A 20,283-nucleotide genomic window follows, 5' to 3' on the forward strand; every position below is an offset into this window, starting at 1 on the left:
GAGGGTTTGTGTTGACAAAAGTGGGAATTTTAATTTATTTTGCTTTTTTTTTTACTATACCATGTGATGACCAAAAATACAGTGCAATTTAGTGGACGTACAGAAACAATTTATATTTAGCTATATATAATGTATATTATTGAAGCTCAATTAAAAAAATGCTTCATTGCACATAAAATCTGTATTAAATAGAAAAAAAAAGCAAAGTAAGGCATATATGACACACCCTCCGGACGGAAAATAAAGTCTAGCACTGACACGAGGAAGCACAGCAGGACATAGGGGAACTCTCAGAATGGAAACAGAGTAATCTGCCGTGCAGCCTTACTTTGAACAAAGCTTTTTGAGCGTGTATGTGTTTGGTGGGAAATCAATAATATTGGGCCCACTTGTGCTTAAAAAGGCCATTCAGTCAGTGGCTTTAGTACATCGACATTGAAGTCTTTTGGCACTTGTACAGTACATGAATGTCCTTTAGTTTGACAAAATGACACAACCATGTACATGCATGAAAGATAAGCAGTAGCAAAGGCAGTCTCTTGCGAGATCAGTCCGTGATGGTGGACTGTGATAGCGAATTCAGAGTCCATATCGCTGCATGCCGAGCAGGTAGGCCCCGCTCTGGCTCTCTCGCTCAACGCAATCCTCCACCCACCAACCGCTACTGTCCACACCGACACCACCACCAGCAGCACCCCAGGACGGACGGAAGGAGGAAAGGAGGGACCCGGGGAGGAAGAGAGGACAGAAAGGAGGGATGAAACTGGCCTCTTCCATTCGGAGAAGGGGTGTGTGTGGAGGCAGAGGAGAAGAGGTGGAGATAATTGGACAGGAGGGAGGCTAAGAAGGGGGAAAGATGGGGGGGAGGGGGGGGGGGGAAGAGGCCCCTGTGCTATCCGGAGCTGTCTGTTTCTGTCTGTATGTCTGTTCTCACACAGTCGAAATCAATTTGCCATCAGGACTGTCACTGTGGAACAAAGAGAGAAGGAAGCTTGCCAGGTCGGACACACTCAGAGAGAAATGGAGAAAGACAAGACAGGCACAAGGCGGCAGAGTAGAGTTTAGGAGAAGGGCAGGTGGGGTCAGGAAATCTATTTTGCCCCACCCACAGCTACAACTCCAAACACACCTGCCATAATCAAGAAGATTGGACTTCCAATTCCCTCATCAACACTTTTACGCAGATATGTTTACTGATATTGTTGTGCATATTTTGATTGTGTTTGACTCGACCAGTCTTTGAAAAACAGACAAACCCAATATGTTGCTGTTGATGAGAAAATCATCAAGTCATCTCCTTAGCTGGAGGGATGCAGTATTAGTCTGTTGGGGTGAATACACCCTGCAGGACAGAGTTGTCTCAAAATACTGATACAGAAAGAAAAATACACACACATTTAGAGCAGACAGGAGTATGTAAAACATCTTGACACTGGTGCCCAAAGCCCCAGGCTGACAAGCAGCGATGACTGAGATGAAGTCAGCGTGATGTCTACTGTCACAACATGTAATCCACCAAACACCAGTACAAATGCACATACACACCAGGACATTTCTCCTCTCTCCCACTCTCACACGTACACACATTTACATACAGGTATATACGCAAAGATGCACTCCCTGATCGGACAGAAACAGGCACAGCATAATTCTGAACCTTAACCTCACATTACCCTGACGAGTCAGCAAGGACTTGTTTAGAGTTAAAACACAATGGATCAAAAAAAATAAATCTGTCAATACAGTGATACTGACCCTGCTCAACTTTAACAAGCTACTTAAAAAGTAAAGAAGAGCAAAGAGGAAAGGATAAAGACGACACAAGAAATAATATTTAAAGCAAACACTGCATACATACAGTATGGCAAAGTTGCAAATTTTAAATTCTATGGCAAAGCAGAACTTTTGCTTGAGTCCAAGTGTTCTCGTTAGTTTAGAAACAATTAGTGGATGAAGAGATCAGTGGCCTACTGTCAAGGTTGTGTCAAAAAAAAAAAAGGCCAAATTTATCCAAGATTGTCATCTCCTTTTTTCAGTTTGAAATCAGTAGTAAACTACCGTCTTTGGGATTGTTGGCAAAAAATAAATAAATAATATAAAATAATAGTATAAAATAGATAAATAAGTAAATAAAAACACTCCTGCACATAAAAAAATCAAAAACACACTAAACAAATTAAAAATAGTAATAAAAGTAGATTTATAATAAATAATAAAAAAATACATTTACAGAACAATTGAGCTTTGTTACCACTAACTCAGGCATCACACTTCGATCCATACTGACTTTGTGATGACCCCAGTACTAGTAGGTTTTTTTTCCTCAGTAAAATTAATTTTATCTGTTTAGAAAGCAGTGAAAGTATGCTACATTTAAATTGGGATATGTGCATGTTCAGCAGTTGCCTTGCTGTCTCGAGTATCAAGTGTTTCAGATGGCAGTAGCAGTCATACATTATCGATCAATACTTAGTAGGTAGGGCAAAAAAGGCACTTACCTTGTGGCAAAGCGACCATCATAATCCTCAATAGCAGGCTGAAAAAACAAGTGTTAAGCAGTCATTGTGTGCTCATAGACCCACTACTGAATTATCTGCTGTATTTAAATACAAACACTAGATGGCAGCAGAAAGTGAGCAAAAGTCTGATTTTCACTTACTGCAGGATTACTCATTTAATTACGCAACATAAGACAAACTCAGGTGGGAGCTACAAATTAATTTAGCAAGTAACAAGTTCAGAAATGGTACTGTTCACTAAAAGGTACAGCGACATGTTACAGTACCTGTGTGCCAAAGCCTGCCATGCTGTAGGGGCGTGGGCGGGGCTGTGCTAGGCTTTGTGCCAGCAGTCGGGCAGTCAGGCCGTAGTCCGGTGTGGGCACTGATGCATCATTCTCCAACAAGTTCCCTGTACTGCTACTTTTCCCATGGTGCAGGCTGGAGGGGTAAGAAAACAATGGCCTCAGACTTGGTCTCATTCAGAATTATTAAGTGTGGCAGTGTTTATCCTGCATACTTCACTTTGAGCTTCTCACTGTCACTGTCAGGAAGCACGCGTGTGTAGGAGAACGGGAACCAGCCACGCCTGTTAAAAGTGCAGAGTTTGTTAAATGTACATGTGCCTATGGCTGCTCCTAATCGACAACCATTTAGCTTACTTTACAGTTTGGATTCGGGCAAAACAGAATAAATTATACATTACTTACATCTTGTTTTTCTCATTCTCCCCATAGTGCCAGCCATCACGCGCTTCAGGCACTAGCAGGGTGATGACATCTCCCTCGGAGAAACTAAGCAGGGTGCTGTTATCACCTGCAGCGTGGGAAAAGATGGCCTGGACACGGGAGCGCCCGTTCTTTTCCAGTCCTGCCGCCATCGAACTGGATCTAGGCAGGGTTCGTGTCTCTCCTGTTGGGTTTGAAAGCAGATATATGTGAGCAACATGATTAACATCAGGAACTGTTCATAGACTACTGGAATGACTTGAGCTGAACTAACTCAATGTAAGAATCGGTCAACAGTCAGACATAATAACATTAGCAGCTTTTGTTATACAATTCTGTACTTAACTGAAATCTTGCATATGATCATATTATCAACATTTTAAAGCAAACTTCACCTTTTCTTTTTTAACTCCATATTCAGGTTGGAAGGTAATGTTTCACCATTATTGGAAAAATATTTGCAATGATAATTTTTATGCTCCTCAATGAAGGGAGAAAACAAAGGGAGTTTTGTAGTATTTGGATAACATCTTACCCACTGGGTTTTTATTCTTGGCGGGGGCAGGCCTGCGGACAGGTAGGGTATTGGAGTAGACGTCGCTGACCTGTCTCTGGGGCTGGACCTGGGACTGTACCTGTGCCTGGGTTGAAGGAGATGAAGGCCTAACTTGGGAAATAGACATTGCTGCTTCGTCTGCCCAGTATTCCTCTCCTTGGACTCCTGTTGTCCCATTGACCATGGACATGCCATCGGGACCCATCAGTCTCTGAAATAAATAAGCATAGATTCACTAAGAACAATAAAAAAAAGGCTTACAGTGTGGAATGCTGTAGCGGCAGTTCATCCTAATTTTTTGGATTAAGATGAAGTTTGGTATATACGGAATAGCACTGGAGCTGTAGACCTACAAAATACATTTCAAAGTGACTGATTAAGTCTAGTAAGTTCATCTAAGTTTACTTTGTTGCTGCACTGCATGAAATGAAGACTTAACAGCTCATTAACTTGAGTGCCATCTTTAAAGTGAGACTACAGAGAAATGTTTGTTTGATTTGCTTCCTTATGGAGGGCCAAAAGCACACGAGCCGACATAAGGAGAGCAGTGCTAGCTCTTACTCAGTGGTGGCCTTGAGGAAATGGAGTGAAAAAACTCCAGTTAAATAATTTCATTTTCTCTATAAAAACAAGCCGAAAGTATGTGTAAAATGCTAGGGATCTTAAATCTTTGACATCATATTTGAGAATTAAATTACAGAAGTAATATAAGGATCACTATGCACTGTGGGATCAGGCACTGGGGCAGAAGATCCTTTGAGTCCTGTGGGTTGTAGGGGCTCTGGGGAGATTGGAAACCAGATAAAAACTGGGTTCATCCGTGTGCTCTTCTAGGCCTTTGTCACTGGAATATTTTTTGTCTGAACAATGCTGGAGTGGGTGTGCATGCAAGGACTCACAGGTTTCCAAGCAGAAAATCAATGCTATTAACTAACATAATAAACAGCAACTCACTTATTAACATAAATAAATATTTTCTAAACTTACTGCTGGGTGTCCAAGGCCACCACTCATAAAGACAGCCAACTCTGGGGGCACAGGAAGTGGCTGTGCCCCAGGAATGGGGTCTGAAATGACCAGATTGGATTTGGAGGTATGCAGAGGACTTGCACCCCCAAGGGCAGCAGAGCCCATCTGCTGGGCCAGGAGCATGGCCCTCTCCGGCAGCTTGTTTGGGTCTGAACAGGCCTGTTGCCACACTGGGATCTTCTGGGTCAGAAGGTCTTTACCCTGAAAGGAAGAAGGAAGTGATTTGGGGAAACCAGAGAAAACACATTTAGGTTAAAAGCAGAGATACTGTTGTGGCTGCAGTGTCACCAGAGAAAAAGCGCTCAGCTAAGCAGCCCCCCCCCCACCCCCCGCTTAAAAAAAACAAAACAAAAAACAAACAAGTCAAGTCCTCAAAGATATTTTCTTGCAGAGCATCCTTGACCACTGCCCTCAGTGCAGCTTTGATAATGTGTTGCGTGGGTGAGGCAGGCTAACATACAACCAAGCTGCCTACTGCAACATCTCACAGCCCGTGGACACGGCTGTTCTTTTTTAAAACTACCAAAATACTGTACAGTTAAACCAAGATCACGTTTGTATGTCTGTATGGTACCTACACACACATATGCATGCACAAACTGGATTTTGTCACTGTGTATTGACCAATCTGCAGCTCACATCATCTCTTTTTTTTCTTTGTGTTACACACAGGCAAACACACATTAGAAACCCTCTGGGAGAGGGTTCTTCAGTTTGCTGAAGGTGAATTCTTCCCACGCACACCCCCATCCTGATTAATGACTAGACTCCATGATGGGAAAAAAAAAGCAGCAGGAGGATAGCTGGCACGTGCACGCATGCACGCACACACACACACACCTCCTCTAGCCACATCTTCAGGCTGACAGTTTACACCCACCAGTATTCCCTGGAGACAGATGTACTCCATTACACATGAATTTGATATCCTTGAAAAATGGATAGACTTGTATTTGCAGTTTACACACAAGCTCACAGAAACACACACACACCGACACACACACACACACATACACCATAAATATATAAACTGACTAAATCCTTCTATAACAACTCTCCACTACCTTTGATTGTATGCTATGAGGGGATATTTGCTTGGATTCAAAGGTTCTTGGCTTCAAATGTCAGCACCAATGTGAAAAATAACAAGCAGTTAAAAATTCTCTAGTGACTGCTGTTGTAAACAATATGGGCAAAAGGCTGTGTGCAATTTATTTCAATCCATCTTACTCTAGATTTGGTTTTTTAATGTCTTTTCCTATTAGCCTTTAATAAACTGAAAAAGCGAAGCCGTTCTCCACATAGAAAAAGGCAACCAGATGCAGGCAGGTGCACTGATGGATTACAGCTTCAAATATACCTGTCAGCTTGGCACCGTCTACGATGATAATCAATTTTTTAAAAACAAAGAGGCCCCTTTGAGCGGTCAAAACAAATGCAACTGAATTATATATACAAGTTTACTCTTTTTTTGCTGAACAGTGGTTCATAATCTTAAAATGACTCTGAGATAACAGATGGAGAGTAGTTGTTTAGACTGACTTTAAAAGCTCTGCACACGTCCCTTTTTGACCAGATAATACATACAACATGTTTCAAATTATCTAAATTAATACAACTACTGAAAACAGGCTAGGCTCCACATGGAGCTAAGCCTTGCCTACAAACGCTTGATAACTGAACAAATTATTACAGGAAATACTAACCATACAGGTATAAAATATTGTCTTAACCATTTATCCTATTTGGGGTCACCAGTGGGAGCTGTCATAAGTTGAAAGGTTGCCAGACGTTTGCAGACAGACACACATCAATTCAGGCTTGCATTCATATCAACGACCAATTTAGAATCACCAATTAAAGTATGACTGTGGAAGAAAGTCAAAGTATCTGGAAAGAGACCGTAGTCTCCACCCAGAAAGGCATGATGTGATAATTTAGTGATCTTACCTTGCCATGGTAGGCGCTGCTGTTCTTAGCCACAGCACACTGACGGTCGACTAGGAAGCAGTACCTGCGGCGCTCCTCAGACAAGGCCGTCTTGTATCCATCAGCAATGAAGGTGTCCAACTCAGTCTGCTTGCTGCTGATTGTCTCCACATACTGAAGGAGAAAACACAATGGACAGGACAATTACTGAGCAGGACATCATGATAACATCTGCAGATTTGTAGAAAGATTCCCAAAGATGTTTAAGCAAAAAAATAAATAAATAAGAAGACCTTTCACTATTGCTGCTACAAATTCTACTGCTGAGACAGCCAGGAAAGAAGTTCTGGTTATTGGTACACTGTGAACTACAGATGCTTCATAGGTATTGTAATTAAAGAAAAAAAAAGCAAAAAGACAGATTTCACATTTAATAAGTAAGGCCAGTGGATGGAAGATCTGACAAGAAAGGGGTCCTTGCAGCTGGCTAACACCTAAGTACTTTTTTTTTTCAAAATAACACCCTGCTTCACATTCATGCAATTACACACATTCACACCAAGAAGCTGCTCAGTGCTGCACAATCTTGTACTGTCAATCACTTCACAGCTCCACTGGAGCAATTAGGGGTTAAGTGCACCTTGGCAGTAATAGTTGTGCAAGGAGAGAGCCTTACTCAGTAACTTTCTCTGGCAAGATTTTCCCTGCCGAGTGCTATCGAGGCACAGCAATTATGACTGAAGATCCCGCAGTGTGGAGGAGGAACTGCTCACAAAGACCCACTAATCCATTTTACATATTGGACAATAACAAATAACAGGTGTGTTAATGTCTGTACAAGAGTGAGTAATGTTAAAACAGCAGGAGGGAGAGATCCCAAACTTTAAGTTTGTCTAAACATGAATTCTGTAAAATGGGAAATGTCAGTGGGGACAGCACACAGACATGCACACGCATCGAAGGGTCAGTAAGTGGCGAGAAGCTATAGGGAGTCTAAGATGAAATGGCATTTAGGTGTTTTTGTGACCATGTTCTTCCAAAGTGCATTTACAATGCATTGAGTTTGCATTCAAATAGCTAAGAGTTTTGCAGACTATTCTAAAAGTAGGTCAAATGAGTCAACTTTCATGGCTTTAATACTGTACCATCTGCTAATAAATACTGACCTAGAAGAGTGTGTTATATTTACTTGCATTGATTTTTAACTAGAGTGAAAACTGGGGTTTCTTTTGGTTGAATGCTCTGTAAGTATACTTCATTCAGGTCATCCATGTTAAACATAAATACACTGTTGCAAGAATAAGATATCGACAATGCACATTATTTACATGAGCACTTAAATCCATCATAGGAATTTAAGAAATTTAGCCATACATGCAAATTTTAATCTGTAGTCCCGGCAGGTTTATGATAAATATTCTTAAAAAGTAAAGTTTGGATTAGTCTGAATCAAATATTAGCTAAATTCGGCTGCTTCCTTAACATAAGGGGTCACCACAGAGATTACTTTAGGTCTGCTTCGAATGGCCTTCTGGTGCAACCTGTCATCTTTCAGGACTGAACTTGGATCTTTCTCTTGTTCGGCGAAGGTGTAAACCACTGCATAGTAAAGCCACAAGTCTGCATCAAACATGATTCCTGGGTATTTGAATCTTACTGGCTGAAAAGAGAAAAATAGTTCATAACTTATGCTGCTGTTGGCATCTCAGTGTGATTAATAGGTCCTAAGTTCAGTGTTCTTAATTAAAATAGAAGTTAGAGAGTTCCACATTGTGGCCCATTAAGACTGATGAAGTTGATCAAATTCCTCCCCGTAGGCAAATCTAAGATCCCATGGTGACACCACGCAGCACCGATGTACTGCATTTCATTGAGTAACCACCAGAGCACACTACTTCCCCACTGCCAGCAGTCAACACAACACTGATTCCATGCGTGTAGGGATATTTAAAGTGGCTAAATGATAGTGAACACAAACATTTTGAAAAAGATGCGTCCAGCCACTCGTTTCCTTATCTAATTCAGGGTCACAAGGGGAGAGGTGTGGGACTGTAGCCAGTACCCCACTTAGAAGCGGGGAACCCCTGGACAGGTTGCCAGTCTGTCTCAGGGCTAACACAGAAAGACAGACAACCATTCACACTCAGGTTCACACCTACCGCCAATTTATAATTAACCTAACATGCATGGCTTTCGATTGTGGGAGGAAGCCGGCGTACCTGGAGAGAACCCACACAGGCACAGGAACAACTTGCAAATTCGACAGAAAAAGGTCCCAGACGGCCAGTGGATTTGAACCCGGGACCGTCCTTCTGTGAGCAAACAGTGCTCGCCACATTTTGAAATCCAGCCTTTTGTCACAGGAAGAAATTCACCTGCACCATTACACAATTCAATGGAGCCAAGTTGCAAATCAGGAAAGAGAAAGATGGAAGAATGATGCACATATTTTAGTCAACTGAGAGCTCTTTATTTCTTTTTTTTTTTACTACATTTTAATTTGGGGCATTCTTGCTCCCACCTGTTGCTTTCTTATTAAAGACTGCAATTTTGTTTTGGTATGAGTCACAGTCTACATTGCAGAGAGAATAAAGAGAGGAGGCAGAAAGCAAGAGAGAAATATGTCACACATCCGCCCCAAAGGTGGACAATTCAGCTTGCTAAAATTTGTAAATGGGTCTTCAGTTATATCAGGGAAGCCTCAAAATGACCATTTAAAGATCTGCTCCTCTTCTTCTTCTCATTTCTCTGTTGGAGTGACCCTTTTTTGTTTCTGCAGCCTGTGACTCACAGTCTGCTAGCCTTTCTAGCACTTCTAAGCAGAGCTAATAGGAGCAGCTCAACCAGTGTGCCCTCTCCACTTGTCAAATTCACAAGCCCCAAATTCTCAGTCATTCAAAAGGTCACCAAAGTAACCGAAGACAATGATGCAGTAAGAAAAAGACTAAGCAAACACCAGCCACTATTATAGCTTAGGGACCTCAGGCTACATCATAGATCGAATGACTTGTTTTGCAAAGGTTATGAACATGAATGGAACCTGCTACAAGTTAGTGCAGTTCTTACATTCAGAGTTCACTGGATTAGCATATCTGCCTCTCTCTCTGTATGCCTCTTTACACTGACATATTCAGGACGAAATCCTAATACGACAGCAAAAAACTGCATGTGGCATTATGCACTCTGTTGCACTGTGTACCAACAGGGCTTTCCATAATTGCACGCAACGTGGAGGGAGGAGCGTTCACATCCTTCAAAAAGTGAAGAAAACTGTAAGATTCAAAACATCAGAACTGTTTATACTCCGTTTATTCCTGTGGGGATTCGAGAGCATCTCATTGCACAGTTCAGAGCTGCTTAGGTCTGCTCTTCTGTTCCTTCCTCATCAGCACTCTTTGGATTCAAGAACTGTATTGTAATGCTTCAGGGCACGACAGAAGGAAACTACACATTACAGTGTCTTTTTCAAAGCTCATATCTTGTGCCTTTTTCGAGCTGTGCATGAATGTGAATGAATGTACGCACAATTCCAGGTTGGGATCACTTTTCATTTTTTTTAATGACACAGAGCTGAAGAAGCCCAGAGCATATCAAACATCTAATGACATTAATTCTTAATCATGAACTCGTCTGTCTGTGACTGTCTGGGCTCTTATTAACAGCCTCTACAGAGCAAAGGAGTTTATCTAGATGAAACACCTTTCTATAGTACCTTTGTCCTCTCCAATGAACTACATAATGAACTGATTAGTATTCTAGCAGGCTTTGACCACTGAAGGCAAGAGAGAATGGGGAGGGGAGGAAATACAAAGGGACATATACCGAAGCGGGAGAGACAGTGGAGTGAGAGAAGAGGAAGACGATCAATAAGTTTGCCGGTGTCTGTTGCCAGACTGTTCAGACATACTTTACTTTTTAATGAAAAGAGAGGCCACGAAAAAAAGGAAATCTTTTTGCCTCTCATCTGCTAAAATAACAGAAATGTGGCCTGGGAGAAGGAAATGGTGAGAGCATCTTAGCAACTTTTACTTTTGCTTTCTCAGTTGCTGGAGAAAGAACCATTTTCTATCTGCACAAAGTAAGCTGCAGACTTTATATCTGCAGCCGGTCACTTTCTATCTCATTCTAGGTGGATGGTTGTCATTGTGCGGCGCAGGTCTTGTGGGAGTGCAGGGCTCTTTCCCTCTCTGTGTCGTCTTCCCTGCGGGGCTCAGGCACAAACGAGTTGACTTTTCTCTCACACGCCCACAGACATGATATGATCAGTGAGAGTGAGCGGGCTGAAAATGAGAAAGGGAGATTGATTTTTTCTTTTTTCTGCTAACTGACTGAACATTGTAGGTCCAGAGCTTTTCCGGTCATAGAAACTCAGAAGAAGAGCTTCACTTCTCTATGCCCAATAAGCAAAAGGTGTATTTCGTTTTCTTTATTTTTTGCTTTTTGGGTAGTAGCTCTGTGATATTAGACAGTTTATTTGCCCAACTACTGTGGCAACTACTTTCCTCTTGCACAGCCATTAAGAAAAAAAAAGATGGATTGATGCCCCCAGGGGTCTTTTGCAATCCTATTACAACTCTGAAGTCTATAATAAAGCTAAACTGTCAGTAGAATGTAAAGACAGAAAGCATTAATCTAAGTTGGCCTGTCATTTATATCGGGAATTTAGACCAACATTTTGAAATTTTACATCATTAAACTACTATTTGCACTTCTTTATTTCTGAAGAACTGCTGATTGTAGTGCAGTTGCTGTTTATCAAATTATGCCATGGGAACCTTACCACAGGTCTAATTATGTAGCACACGCTTCAGGTAGCCAGATACATGTAGCAACTTGCCATTCTTAGCTGGGCTTTATTGCTGTAGTGCCCTCAAACATCCGTCTCAATTCAAGCAGCGGTCTGAACAAAACCGGACGGCTACACACTGCGAGCTTTGATGCTTTATGACGACACTTCAGACAGCGTCTCTTCATGACATGCCTGACACTGTGGAACAAACTCAATGTGACACAGCAGTCAGATCAATCCAGCACTGCCATACTGCTCCAGACAGGATAGGGCAGATGTGTGACTAAGTGCGTGTCATAGCATGCAAACTGATCAGACAGAGGAGGAGCCTATTCTTCAAGAACCTGAAAAGCAAAGGAATGTTTTTAAACCCAGAGAACTCTGGAAAACAGTACAATGCTTAAGTGAGGCTAGAATCATCAATCAGATTCTGTCATGGACGGCCACACTTCATGGCAAAGACCAACCCTGCAGTAATTACCCTACAAGTCTTGACCTGTTAGTTTGACATTTTTCCCTCCATCCGTCCAGCAGTCAGATTCAAGTTTCCAGCCTTGTGAAGGAACAGCAATCACACTGTTGACATTCTCTGCTGTGTCATTTTTCTCAGTTTGATAGTGACACTGGCTACAGGACTAAACAAATCAACATGCAGACCGCATTTGAATAAAGCCTGACAATGAGAAAAGGAGTGCCTTTGCAGGAGCGTGTTTTCTGCTGTCAAGCAGGAAGTCAAATGCTAGATAATGAACTATGAGAGATAACTAATTAAGTTATGTCTAACAGCAAAGAGTCTTTTCAACTCGTCAACATTCGTTTCACTTGAAGGACTCCCACAGATGCTGCTTTCCTATGGAAACAATCACGAAATGAATGCAAACGGTGCTTTGATCTCTTTGTGGATCCAGTTTCCATAATGCATGTAAACACTGAGTCAGCATTGTTTACAGTTTGATTGCTTTGTTTTTTAAAATCATTTTCTTTTAAGTGATGATTAAACATTTGATCTATACTTCACAGCAGGTTATAAAGTAAATGTCGAATTTCTAATAACTGTGCAAAAGACACACAGTACTGTGCAAAAGCGTTGAGCCATTGATCATTTCTTTATATTTTATTTCTAAAGGAGCTAGATATTCTGCTGTTTTTTTAAAGTGGTCTTGAGCAGCATTTCTCCAGGCTGGCAGTATTTCAAACATTTCTCTTTGGATATTTCCTGTTTTAGCACTCATTTTTTTGACCTATGAATGTTTGAAGCATAAACAGGCACCTAAATCAAGGGATGAACCACTTTTTTGTCCATACGTAAAACACATCTTGGAAAAGAGCCAATTTTAGTTTGTATCTTTAGGGGTTTTGTAACTAGCAGCCTGTCACAGAACATGTAATCTGTTCTGATTTCTTGAGATGAATCTGCAAAAAGATGCCAAAGATAACACATTTTGACAGGCATAAAAAGAAATTGCATCTTTTGCATCAAGGTGATTCCTAGAGAGCTATTAGCTTAAAGATTGGCATATACCAGCATGGTGCACATTGTTACCTTAAGAAATTTGAGGAAACTGTACAAGTGGAGTGCAAAAGAAGTGGCGGACTTAATAAAAATATTAATAGCAGATGAACTGTGTCTGAAAGTAATGTCTTTAAGAAATTTGGAAAAAATAAATAAATCACGATTTGATACAAGATTCAAGAGATGAGAAATTAGTGGCAACGGCTCTTATGGAGTGATAAATCTAAAACTGAAGTTGCTGGTTTAAACATATGCACAGGACGTCAGGAGAGAGATACAACAGTGAGTTTCTACCCAGATTTTAGATTTTGATCCAACATGCAATCCCAACTGAAAAGCATCTCTTTGCCAGCAACGTCATTTTTCAGCATTACCACACACACTGCCAATGATTTAAAAGCATACCTGAATAGAAAGCCAAACAATGGACCACTATCAGTATCTAATTATCAGTACTAGATATGACTATCAGTACTAACACTATCAGAACACATGGACTGGCCTCCAAGGAGCCTGGACCTCACCATTATCGAAGCAGCGTGGGAACTAAAGGTAGCTAACATCCAAAGCAGAGCTTTGAAGATTACTTAAACTACAAGAAAGCTTGGCTAAAACAGTTCAGGCTGTGATACGCTGTAGTATTATTAGGATAATCATTTTATTAAGCAACTAGAACACAGAAAAAATTGGATAAATAGTATACTTGGATAATATCCGGCTATGACTTTTTTTTTTAAACCATCAACATTTGATGTATAACATCCTCAGATTTCTGTCATCGTATCTAGCCCATTTTTGATAATTGAGTCGTCTATTTTGTGTCGCATTTGCAGGCTGTGCTTTTACTCACCCCATTAAAACGTTGATCAAAGCCTTGTGCTGTAACATACTAGCTGAGTAAAGTGCACACACCTCGGTACATGAATTAGTGTAGTTATTTCCTCATGCATTTTCTTGTCAAAGTGCTTGTCATATGTGTCTCAATGTAATAAAGATTGTTAAGGGTGCACAGTTCATAATCAAACCTCCACTATTTGCCTTCCCACTCAGGAAAACTCCTCATCACCACCACATCCTAGCTGTTTTGAGTCTTCTTTTTACTATGTAAAGATAATAAAGTCATTATTTTACCAAACCTTATAAATCACCCAAATTCATGGAAATCCTGCTGAAACTAAGCACAGCAGTCCATCTGACTTGAGATTTGGTTTGTTATTTCTGAATTTTGTTCTTGTCATTTCTGTTCTTGGGGGCTTTGCATGCTTAAATGTTGCCCTTTCATTGTAATAATTGCAAATGTTTGAAGACATGCAAAAACTCCCAAAACAGGCTCACCTGTATCTCTTTTTCTCCATACTTGGAGGGGTTCTTGCTGCCCTGGCTCTTTCTGCGCAGCTTCTTTAGTTCAGCTTGGCACTTCTCCAGACTCTCCCCTTTGCTCTTGTGTTCCATCTGGTATTTCTTCAGGGCAGCCTACGTGGGGCAGCAAGTAGTGCACAACACAAAATTAGACTTCCTAAAACAGGGCCGCAAATTAAATAGTCTGAGTGAAAAAACAAAACAAAACAGGCAGAGAAATAAATGAGGCAAGTAAGTAACAGGAATGAAAACCATTTCCCAAAGGTTTTCAGGCAAGTTTGAAGCTCAGAAGAAAACTAAAAAACAAAACTCTGGATTCCACCCATAGCACAAAAGCACAGAAATAATTTGCTAGAGTTCTGAAATGTGCTTCAGTTTTATGATACACCAGAAAATTCTTTTTGTATGGCACTGATGCTGCAAGATAGGATAATTTAAAAATGTCCCAAAGCAGTCTTTTTAATGAACTCAATTTACATAATCATTTATAAGCTCTGGGATTGCTTTTTATTTGTCCTTTTGGACTGATTTAACATCTGCACTGCTTGCGATTGTGTCTCCTAAAGCATTCGCTGTCACTAAGTACTTTCTCAACCTGGTTAAAATTGATTTTCATGATGTGAAACGGGCAACAATCAGTGAGATCCAACAATGTTTAAAAAAACAAACAAAAAACAAAACCAACACATGATTGCTTGTAAAAATGATAAAAGCTATTCATTAGTTTTTTAAAAAAAAAAAACAACACAAAAAACAAAACAGAAATGCATTTTGATTAATATAATTTGCTTATTTATTCATTTATGAGCAAAACAACTTTCCAGGCTTTACCAGCTCTGTTGCTATAGAAACAGTGTCTAGTGTGACAAAGCTCATGTGGTTTCAGTACACGGCAAAATTGGAGAGCTCATGCATGAGGGTTCAACACCCACATTTGCATACTGTAAGTCACTGAAGATGCAGGTAGCATATTCTAGGTATTCTGAAAAGGCACAGAAAAGAAGCTGCTGTTGTCATCAGGAATCTAGCAGTATGACATATGCGGTTTTTCAATTTCATAGCTGAGAAAAGGGTGGCTTACTTCTATAGGATTGAGCTTGACTGAAATCCTGTAAACAGCACAGACCTCCCCAACACCACACTTAAAAAAATGGCTGGGATTTTTTTGGCCACTGCTAAATAGTTTAACATAAGAAGTGCCTCTGTTTAATATTTTTTCACAAAAGAAAAATTACCAAAATACGTCTGTGCACAGGTATCCCGTTTGCAACACAATAACAACGAATATGAATAACCCATCCTTTCATTACCTCAGTCCTTCCAGAAAAGCAGTGCACACAGCATTTGTTGCTCTGCTATTGACATTTAATTTAAGTCCTGGGAGCTGTGGCTCTATTGTGAACACACTTTAGCACATAAATCATAGCAGTGAGTAGAAACAGAACAATTGACTATTGAGTAAGTTTGCCCTGTAGGGTATATAAAGTAATATCCCAAGCATCCTCTTTGTTGAGCTGAAATTCACCCCCTAATTAAAGCTAAAGCCAGTACACTTTCATGCGTTTACTACACAACTCTCCATCACTGGGTATTATTCCAGATAGATAACTGGTTTGTGTGCTTAAAGCAGATTAGAAACAGAGGGGTCAGATGGTGAACTTTGGTATGCGTTGAGAATGTGACCGTTGTTTTGAAGGCTGATTTGACTGAGATGCTTCTACTTTATTGGTAATCTATTTGCTTTTTGGAATTCAGTGTTATTCAGTCCAAACTCTGATGTGGATTTCATGGATGAGTAGTGTTGTAAATGCAGTCCAAACCTTTATTTGATACAAAAGCACAAGCAAAATAGAAGAAGAGAGAGAAAATCCCCCAGAGGAACTCAGTCAAAGTTTCAGATGATTATTTCAAAAGGTCTGAGGCAAAGTGATAACTATTGTCACTGCAGCAGATCAGAAAGGCATCCATATTAAATGATGGTTGTTAAAGGCTCGGGGAAATTCCCTGAAATAAATGTCTGAAACTGCAGAAGAATGAGAAATTTATATTAGATGTATAAGAGAGTCAGCAATTCAAGATGGTTTCTAACACATCTCACGGCTTTAATATTAACTCAATATAACACCATCTGAGTTTAATGATAGGTCTCCCTGTTAAATGACACCCACCCCTCCCTATTAAAAAGCAATGTTATATAAAGAGTGTGTGTGAGTGAGTAGCTGGGAGCTGAAGCAGCTCATAACGTGGTCCTTCCAACAAAACAGTACAATAATGGTAGCGTCCCATCCCCCAAAACAAGGCACAGCAGTACTGCTCTACACTCAGGCTGCAACCCACTCATTCTAAAGATATCACATGTAGACCAGCTTCACAGCACTTACACACAACACACTCCAGGAGGGGTTTATTATAATCAGTCTACCCTTGACGGGGTGAGTAGACTTGAATGTTATTATGTTATTTCAAAACATCTCCTTTCCCAGACAGACCCTTTAATTGTCTCAGACTTTGAAATAGTTGAGAACTCACATGCACACACACACCTACACACACACACACACACACACACACACACACACACACACAGCTTTACCTCCATCTCTGTAATCATTTTAGTCAAATCAAGCCGTAACTAATTCGATGCCACATTACATGAACTGTTAAAATAAGCTCACATATGGAGTGCACTTATGAAGTGGCGCTCTCCTCTGGATTTGGAAGCACAACATACAAATACTCACAGTCAAATAACGAGCATCCAGGTCCACCTTCTTCTCGAGCTCGGACAGGAGCTCATTGTGGAAGGATTTCAGCTGGAGAAAAAACGCAAAAGATTTAAGTTAACATGATAAGTTTTCTGTGGTATGTGAGATAACATACAGCAACAATATTGTCCTGTGATGTCAATTTAACTTAATGTTCAAAAAATGGGAATTAGGTAAAGCTCTACTAGTATCCCATATATGTCTTAGTTTAAGCCACAGCAATGTTTCCAAGAAATTTGGAATGCTATTTGAAATATTCATGAACCAAAAGGCAATGGCTATCAAATCATTTAAACCTTTAAAAATTCATGTAGCACTCAAAACAAAAGAAAAAGGACAGAAGCAGCAAAAGACTGAAAATGTTATATAATGAATGGAAAGGGAAAAAAATCTAATCATAGACAGGAAAAATGTTTGGGTATAACAAGAGCCTCTGGGAGAATGCTTGAAAAGTGAAGATGTGGAGGGATTTACTACTTTGAATGAGTATGTGGGCAAAGAGTTTAACAAGTCTTAAGTCTAAAACTGCAACAAATTTGGGATTTTATCATGCATAATGCAGTGTATTAGTGGTAGGGTTTAAACCCAGGTCATTCTTGCTCCTCTCTTAAATCGGATTCAAGATGGTACCCCACAGATAGTCGCACATATACACTATAATGCCAAAAGTATTTGCTCGTCTGTCTTCACACACATATGAACTTGAGAGACATTCTTAATCCATAAGGTTTAATATGACGTTGGCCCACCTTTTGCAGCTCTAGCACCTTTAACTCTTCTGGGAAGGCTTTCCACAAGGTTTAGAAATGTGTTGATGGGAATTTATGACCATTCTTTCAGAAGCAAGGTCAGATACCGATGTTAGACAAGACGGCCTGGGTCGCAGTCTCCACTCTGATTAATCTCAAAGGTGTTCTATCGTGTTGAGGTCAGGGCTCTGAGCAGGCCAGTCAAGTTCACACCAAACTGACTCATCCATGTCTTTATGGACTTTGCTTGGTGCACAGTCATGTTGGAACATGAAGGGGCTGTCCCCAAACTGTTCCCAAAAAGTTGGAAACGTGAAATTGTCCAAAATGTCTTGGTATGTTGAAGCATTAAGAGTTTCCTCCACTGGTACTAAGGGGCTGTGCCCAACTCCAAAAAACAGCAACCCCCCACTCCATAATCCCCACCTCATTGCATTTGGTGATGTAAGGCTTGGATGCAGCTGCTCGGCCATGGAAAATTCACCCTCGGTCTACGACTTTGTGGCTGAGTTGCTGTTGTTTCCAATCGCTTCTCCTTTGTTATAATACTACTAACAGTTGATTGTGGAATATTTAGTTGGAAGGAAATTACCCAACTGGACTTGTTGTCCTATCACGATACCATGCTGGAATTTACTGAGCTCCTGAGAGTGACCCATTCTTTCAGAAATAAATGTAGAAGCAGTCTGTATGCCTTAATTTTACACCACTTTTGGATTGGAACACCTGAATTTATTTAAATGCGTGAGTGAACACTTTTGGCAATATAGCATACATTGGGAGAGACACAGAATTAAGAAACCCTGTCCAAAATAAATGACTAAAGGGCAGCAATAAGGGCAACGACATGATTGTAGCACCTTTTTCTATTATTTTTCTGTATTAGATGCACAGCAGTAACTTCTGGATAATGCAGCAAAGAAAATTACCCAGAATGCCATACTACGCAGTTAACTCACTCGACTTTCCCAACCACCTCCTGTGTTAGCAATGTGGATGTTATAGCCTCAGCAGGTCTATTCATTCAATACCAGTTTATGTTCATTTAACATCACTTATCCCATACTGTCAATAGCTCCGGGCAAAATTTGTGTCATTACTGGGCAAATTGTTTTGGGAGCAGAGCCACACCACCAAACTAATACTTGTATTCTTGTTGTAATAACTTGGCTGATCTACAGTTAAAAGATTTAAATTGTATTCATATAGTGTTGAGCTGCACAGTTAGAAACCTTTTGAGCTCAGAATACAAACCATCTCCTCTAGCTGCACTTGGATCTGTCTGTGGACCTCTGCCATCTGGAACAGCACATCCCCTACACAGAGAGAAACAGGGAGACAGAGAAGAAACACATGAACAGTGCTCTACAACATGAGCAGAAAACAGAGAGAATGGGGAACCACAAGAAAAACAAAACAAAAAAACTTTGAAACAAGAAAGAGATTAAACGAGGAATGCAACAGAGAAGAAACAGACAGACCCCATCTTGCAACGCCCATGCAGTGGCAATACAAGACGCACAAACATACAGGACAAGTGACTTGCAACTGGGACGATGAAGAATGTGATGAAAGTTTGTTTTTTGGCCCAAGATAGCAGAAAACCGAGGCAGGGAAGCAACATCAAGTGATGGGGAAAAATGAAAAGAGAATGAAGTGAAAAACAAAATCTGGGGGAAGCAAAAGGCTCAAATTAAATCTAGTTGTTCAAGGGTAAAAATACTGATGTCTTGTGGAGATCAAACATAGTGCCTTTCTTTCTTTGATTACTAGGCAGTGTAATTTATAGTGCAACAAAAAAAAAAGAAACACCTAAAAGAAAGGTTAAACTCTCCACAGAATAAACAAGTAAAGTTAAACAGCCAAAACGTAGAGATAAGGTAGGGTCATGCAGCTACTGAGGTTTTAATGTTTATATACCTACAGACTGCCTCTTCTGAATGTGCAGTGCATTGTCAAGAAAAGGAATACAAAGAGCAACATTGAGCAAAGGACAAACATACAAAGACAGGCCTGGTGTAAAGACAGTGTGAGATATACATGTACAGAAATATGAGACAGATATTTTCCAAAGCCCCTTTAGATCTATCAGACATGCTACATGCTCTATATTTAATGACAAGAGATTGAAAATTTCAGTAAGTGGCTACAGCACTGAGATATGAGTTTAGTTTTGGTTTCATTTATAAAATAAACAAAAGTTTTTTGTCATAGCATTACGTATTGAAACCTTCAATTAAAGGTTTCAAGAAATTAAAAGCATGACTGGAAAAAAGTTAAAGATGAGAGTGTGGGTAAAAAACAATTCTCTATTACTCTGTCTCTGCAGACATTAATGTTGCGACCATTTTATAAAAGCATCAAATAA

General features: G+C 40.3%; 1 protein-coding gene across 3 annotated transcripts in view; it reads right to left on the bottom strand.

The window, feature by feature from the left end:
- Window positions 1–20,283, bottom strand: part of baiap2a (BAR/IMD domain containing adaptor protein 2a) — a 53,242-nt gene that overhangs the window by 3,207 nt on the left and 29,752 nt on the right. Inside the window, exons 3-13 of one of the 3 annotated variants that reach the window (XM_063471950.1) lie at window positions 19,836–19,851; window positions 19,170–19,231; window positions 17,143–17,214; window positions 14,378–14,515; window positions 6,762–6,914; window positions 4,770–5,012; window positions 3,762–3,993; window positions 3,209–3,410; window positions 3,019–3,087; window positions 2,786–2,939; window positions 2,499–2,536 (exon numbers count right to left, since the gene is read on the bottom strand). In XM_063471950.1, coding sequence (XP_063328020.1) covers window positions 2,499–2,536; window positions 2,786–2,939; window positions 3,019–3,087; window positions 3,209–3,410; window positions 3,762–3,993; window positions 4,770–5,012; window positions 6,762–6,914; window positions 14,378–14,515; window positions 17,143–17,214; window positions 19,170–19,231; window positions 19,836–19,851 — 1,379 coding nt within the window. Of the gene's footprint in view, window positions 1–890; window positions 968–2,498; window positions 2,537–2,785; window positions 2,940–3,018; window positions 3,088–3,208; window positions 3,411–3,761; window positions 3,994–4,769; window positions 5,013–6,761; window positions 6,915–14,377; window positions 14,516–17,142; window positions 17,215–19,169; window positions 19,232–19,835; window positions 19,852–20,283 lie in introns of those variants that run through there. The other 2 variants (XM_063471949.1, XM_063471947.1) reach the window with 2 other exon arrangements.

The sequence above is a fragment of the Pelmatolapia mariae genome, linkage group LG4, assembly GCF_036321145.2.
Source record: "Pelmatolapia mariae isolate MD_Pm_ZW linkage group LG4, Pm_UMD_F_2, whole genome shotgun sequence".
Taxonomy (NCBI): Eukaryota; Metazoa; Chordata; class Actinopteri; order Cichliformes; family Cichlidae; genus Pelmatolapia; species Pelmatolapia mariae.